This window comes from Balaenoptera musculus, chromosome 3 (genome assembly GCF_009873245.2).
Source record: "Balaenoptera musculus isolate JJ_BM4_2016_0621 chromosome 3, mBalMus1.pri.v3, whole genome shotgun sequence".
Lineage (NCBI taxonomy): Eukaryota > Metazoa > Chordata > Mammalia > Artiodactyla > Balaenopteridae > Balaenoptera > Balaenoptera musculus.
In genome coordinates this window covers 62,314,748-62,320,996 of record NC_045787.1, presented here as the reverse complement: position 1 = coordinate 62,320,996, position 6,249 = coordinate 62,314,748, and the positions used below count along the sequence as shown (strand labels likewise).

General features: G+C 45.2%; 1 protein-coding gene across 1 annotated transcript in view; it reads right to left on the bottom strand.

Moving 5' to 3' along the window:
• Positions 1-2,663: 2,663 nt before the first annotated feature.
• THBS4 (thrombospondin 4) overlaps positions 2,664-6,249 on the bottom strand; it is a 50,343-nt gene continuing 46,757 nt past the window's right edge. The window contains exons 20-22 of the mRNA XM_036848955.1: positions 6,066-6,238; positions 3,453-3,592; positions 2,664-2,900 (exon numbers count right to left, since the gene is read on the bottom strand). Of these exons, the coding sequence (XP_036704850.1) occupies positions 2,839-2,900; positions 3,453-3,592; positions 6,066-6,238 (375 nt within the window). The 3' untranslated portion in view covers positions 2,664-2,838. The remainder of the gene's footprint in view (positions 2,901-3,452; positions 3,593-6,065; positions 6,239-6,249) is intronic.

Here is a 6,249-nt window from a genome sequence, read left to right as displayed (position 1 = left end):
TGAAAGATCAGCTGTTAACCTTATGGGGATTCCCTTGTGTGTTATTTGTTGTTTTTCCCTTGCTGCTTTTAATATGTTTTCTTTATATTTAATTTTTGATAGTTTGATTAATATGTGTCTTGGTGTGTTTCTCCTTGGATTTATCCTGTATGGGACTCTCTGTGCTTCCAGGACTTGATTAACTACTTCCTTTCCCATATTAGGGAAGTTTTCAACTCTAATCTCTTCAAATATTTTCTCAGTCCCTTTCTTTTTCTCTTCTTCTTCTGGGACCCCTATAATTCGAATGTTGGTGCGTTTAATGTTGTCCCAGAGGTCTCTGAGACTGTCCTCAGTTCTTTTCATTCTTTTTTCTTTATTCTGCTCTGTGATTTTTGCTTTTGTCATTTGTGCTTTTGGTATCATATCCAAAAAATCACTGCCAATATCCGTGTCAAAGAGCTTGTTCCCTACGTTTACTTCTAAGAGTACTTCTCTACTTCTTAAACAAGAAGTTTTCTGAAAGTTTCAAGCTTTCTACACCAGCTTCCAAGATATTGATGAAGAATGACTAGGAATAAGGAAGTGTACCCAGTTGTGTGCTGGTAAATGTTTGGCAGTCAGCAATCTGGAGATCTAATTTGTAGTGTTTGCCAATTTCTGTGGTGTAAATACGCCCACCATGGCTTATTTCACATTTTCAACAGTTTAAGAACTGTCTCACAAAGTTCCTAAGAATTTACTGGTTAGCTCTCATGAGCTGGCATGTGCTGGTTTAATTAAGCACACCACTGGGTCTACCGTTTCTATTTGCCCTCTGATTTTGGGGGAGACAAAACTTATTATATATGATGTTAATAAGCTCTCTAAAGTATGGAATTATGTTCTAAATCTCCTGTGAGCCCATGGTACTATCATGGTCATAGACAAAAATGTATCAATTATCTAAAGAAATTTTCCTGTGGACATACTGCTTTTTGGGAGCAACTGCCCAGCTAAGAGCAGGGAGGCTGCCTCCTCTTTCCACCAGCCTCAGGGAGGCTTGTAGGGGAATATACAGGAGCACAGGATAGTTTTAATAAGCATGCCAGTCTCACTGAAAGTCAGATCGAGATACTGTAAGACTTCAACTCAGATTCACATCCAGAGCTGATCAACTAACACCCTTTTCTCTTACAAATGCATGTATTTCAGGTACAGGGTTTGGCATGTACTTCAGTGATTAGAATGAAATCCCCCAAGAAGAGGATCTGTTGCCTTCATCACATATTGCTAGTAAAGTGCCAAGGACTCCAGAGAAAGCGCACTAAAATTTTGTAGTATGAAATACCTTTTATACCTATAAAGGTATAATGTAGATTCACCACAGAGTGGGTGGGGACCAGGAGGGCCAGAAAGCTCCTGGAGGCCCTCAGGGCTCAGGAAATAACCTTTCAGTGGGATACAAAAAGCAAGGAAAGCGGGGAAGATTGAGAGATGACAATCTCCAACCATATGAATTTACTTCTCCTTCCTGGGCTTTTTGGAACTGGGAAAGATTTGTAGATGTGGAACCACAGGTGTCACGACAGCAATATGGCCCAGAGATCCTGGGAAGGCAGCTCCTGTAGCAGGATCTGCCTGCGAGACTAGATTCCCTCTGTGTCAGCAGAGGGAATAATTGGTAGACAGGTCTAAGTTCTGTCCACTCACTGAAGACCCTGATTGAAGGTCTAAGTAAGTCCTGACTTTTGAGGCAACCTCCATCTGTAGGCTTTACATGTGAGAGGTGGCCCGAAATCCTGTACATCTCATATTGGTCATGCATGTGCCACTGTGTTTTCTGACTACTGAAATCATAATAAAACAGTGGTCACAGTGTTTATCCTTTATTTATGATTTAAAATATTTCCAGGAATTTTAGAATTTGGAGAATATATTACTGCCCAGCAATATTCCTTGAAACAAAAATCTAAGGGAATTCATAAAAATTTGCCTGGATCTTTGCCTAACAAATGGAATGGGAGAAAGGCTAGTGCAAAAATCAGGCACGTTTCTGTCCCGTACATACAGCGAGGCTGCTGATACCACTGCAGATAGAGTGTATGTTGTGAGCCGCTTTCTGAGTTGTAGGAGGGCTTACATGATCCATATACGCTATTGTCCTTATTACTTAAGAGGCATTCGTGCAGCCAGCCAGCAAAAAATTTACTGGATATCTACTCCATGCCGGGCACTCAGATTATACAGACTGTAGTTAAGACATGGTCCTTAATTCTCAATTAGCTGATATTCCACTAGGGGGAGCCAAATATATAAATAAGCACAATAACCGCGTTGAAAGTGCTGGCATAGAAGTCTGGGCAGAAGGTGTGTGTGAGGTGGGAAGGGTAACAGAAGGAACTGGACAAACCTGCCCCAGGATGGGTCAGGAAAAGTCTTCATAGGAAAGGTGTCCCTGAGCAGTGTTTCTGAGGCTCCTTACCCAGAATAAGGAGGCTGCTGAGGTGAGCACGGGACTGTTAGGCTTCTGTGTGAAGCTAACTGGAGAGACGGAAGATGAGACCTCTGGCCTGAGCCTTTTGATTGATGCACGCGCTCAATCATCTCACGTCTGAGGAAGAAAGATCCCCTGGCAAGTTGAACGTGGACACCACAGAGAACGGCACACACGTCATCAAAGCCTGAGCCACGTGCAGGCGATGTCTGGGTAACACGGTTTTTAGAAATTATCTCTTCTTTATTGCTACATTCATATAAAACGTTTGGTATATTTGGGTGGGCAAAAGAAAGCCACAGTGTATATAAAGAAAGTTGTAGGAAGTTAAAAAATATGTGGTTTCAGTGTTTGTAAAAGCAGTCACGGATTGTTTCTTTGGTTTAGTTATCCAGGCGATCGAAATTCTGGGTTTGAAATTCTTGGAAGTCCTCTGGGATGGTGTCTGCAAAGGAGAACAGGCACGGGGGGATTAGGAGGGCTCCCTCCAGCCCGCATCCTGGTGCATCTCACGCTGGGAGGCCTCCTGTAGGGGCTGCTCTCAGCCCACCCAGCAGGCCCCCAAAGACACCACCTCACGCCACCCCCCCGGCAGCCATCTTCTACCGCAGGCTGCTTTGCAAATTGTTGGCTTCAAGCCCAGGAGTGCTCATTCACAGGCCTAAAGAAAATTTGCACGCAGAATGGATTTTGAGTTTATGATTATGTGTGAGCTGTATGAAAATGAAGGCTGCCTGTCAATTAAACCTGCCTGAATCTCTCAGTGAACCCACGTCCTAAGCCAAGCAGTTTAATTCTCTGGGGCTCAATTTCCTCATCTATCAAATAGGAAAAATGAGATCTACCTTTTACTTGGATTACACAGGGATTCTCAGGTTTTGGGAATATGTGGCATGAGCTTGTGGCTTCTGGAAGGGATGTGTGCTATACAATAGGGTGGCATTATTTGATTTTTTTTCTAGTAGTAATATTATACAGTAACAAGAATGTACGTTACCATTGCAGCGATATTTGAGGTTGGACCAAATGATGTTTTCCTGGGAGAAGCAGAACACGCCGAGCCGGCCTCCACGCATGGTGGTGTCTATGGTGACCCCCGAGTCAGCCACCAGCTCGGAGCCTTCATAAAACTGCACCCTGCGGACAACACAGCCAGAGCGGGTCTCCACGAGCGGGTCTCAAACCAAGGTTGGGGGAAGCGCCTGTCATAAGACCTAGGGGTCCCACTTCTTATCCACCTGCGTCTTTGCTCTGTTTCATACTCCACTTTTCGCAGACCTGGATCGCGCTCCTGCTGCTGTGTTCCCCTTTCCCTACGAGACTGGAAGCTCCATGAGGTCAGGGAGCACCTGTCCACACCTCCCCTCTTCCGTCTCTCCAAAGGCCTAGCATGATGCTGGGCACCGAGTTCAACTCGATGGGTACTCGCTGATGAGTTAAAGAGAAATCACAATACGACTCAGGACCAAGAGGCTTTGTGACTTCATTGTCCAGTGAGTTACCTTGTCCAGACATCATGCTTGAAAACCACTGCTTTTCTCTAGGTCAAACTGATAACATTTGGTGGAAACCCAGAGCAATGATTCTCCTCGGGAGGGACAGCACTCCCTAAGCAGGGTTTTTAGAAATTTGTGGGAGCATTTTGAGCTGTCACCGTGGCATTTAGTGACAGAGGCCAGGGGTGCTGGGTGGCTTACAAGGCCCTGGAGAGAAAAATCAAAACCTGTCCTGCATCCAGACACTTTTGGGGTGCTCCTCCAGACCCTTGGGTAGGTGGAGAGACTGTTTATCTGGGCTTAGAACCTAACTCTCACTTGTGAACATCAAGTATTTTTTGCACTGGTATTGATTTTCCAGGGTAAATTGAGAAACTGAGTACAGTCGACCCTTAAACAACATAGGCTTGAACTGCATGCGTCCACTTATATGTGGATTTTTCCCAAATACTACTTTACTATGTGATCTACAGGTGGTTGACTCTGCAGATACTGAGCTGCTGATACGGAAGGCCGACTATGGGACTTGAGCATCTGCGGATCTTTATCCACAGCGGGGTCCTGGAACTGGTCCTCTGAATTGTTCAAAGGTCAACTGTACTTTGTTTTGTTTAAAAATTAAGCTGTTCACTATTTACTTATTTTACTGGAGTATAGTTGATGTACAATGTTGTTACTTTCTGCTGTACAGCAAAGTGAATCAGTTATACATATACATATATCCACTTTTTAGATTCTATTCCCACATGGGCCATTACAGAATATTGAGTTCCTTGTGCTATACAGTAGGTCCTTATTAGTTATGCATTTTATATACAGTAGTGTGTATATGTCAATCCCAACCTCCTAATTTATCCCTTCCCCGCCCCCCCGTAACCATAAGATTGTTTTCTACATCTGTGACTCTACTTCTGTTTTGTAAATCAGTTCATTTGTACCTTTTAGGTTCCACATATAAGCGATGTCATACGATATTTGTCCTTCTCTGTAGCTGTTCACCATTTTAGAAAGTCACATCACAGGTGGCAATACCACTGTTGTGTCCACAACACACCAATCTGTAGTAGGACATTGCCTCTGCAGTGATTCTAGGCACAGGTGCCAGTGTCTGTCTCATTCTGTGTTGGGTGTGGTTGTGTCCAAGCATTTACACGATTTTGTTATAAATTATTATTTCTCTATTAGGGATCAGATTGACTCTCTCAAATAATATGTGCAGGTAGGTTATATTTTCTATGATTTCATTTTGGGACACAGAGAGGGCATTTCAAAATACGTCATAAAAAAGGGGCATTAAGCTTAATAGGGCTGAGAACATGATCATCTTACTGTGAGACAGATTACATTTTATGTAATGTCTCAAAGAAAGAAGGACAAAATATGAATTAGCCCTCATGATTCGCTTTTTTCCACTCAGCAGCTTCCTTGCCCCCAGTCAGGAGAAAGTAATCAACACCCTTCCTAAAAGTGCTACATAAGCTGGCATGGGTGTTGATCTGTAAGTTTGAGGAATGAGAGAGAAAAGTACACCGACTAAATTTCAAAGAAAGATGTAGTGCTACGGCATCCTAGCTTCTGAGAACAGTTGTTTGTTTTTTAAATAGTCCTACAGGGAAATAAGGCAGATTACATCGGCTCACATGAGGGTCAGTTCAAGCCGAGGGGGGGACGTGCCGTCACTGTGTCAGGCACTGGGGAGACCAAGATAAAATGAGACATGGGTGCTGCCCTCGTGGAGTGTATCAGACCGTGAGGGACTCACTGCAGCGTGAAATGTTTGTGGGTAAGTGATGATACAGGGCCCAGAGGGGACACACGGGGATGCGGATGGCAGAGTCAGTGCACGTCTCACCTCACACGGGTCAGCGTGGCAGAGGGGAATCACCGTTCCGGTGCCAAGGCCTCCCCTACAGAAGGTCCTTCTACCCCCAGTTTGGCCCTACCATCCAGGCGGTCAGTCTGAGCCGGGTGTCGTCCTCCCACCTCTTTTCTGGGAGCCTGAGGTCCCAGCGTGTCCTCGGGGACCCTCTGCTCAGGGGAGCAAAGGCTCCGCGATGCAAGAGAAGGATGCGCTTTACTTCAAGTGCACGGGGAGGAGGGGGCGCTGCACCTACCTGATGTAGCCCACCTGGGGCCGGTGCTGCAGGAACCAGCGGTAGGACACCTTGTCCTTCCAGCCCACGTTCCTGGTGTCCTTCCACAGCAGCCTGACCTGGTCGCTGGTGTCCCCGGTGTGCCACAGGGAGTTGCGGAGATGCTCCCCCGGACCCGTCTTAGACTTAACGGCCTGGACAACGA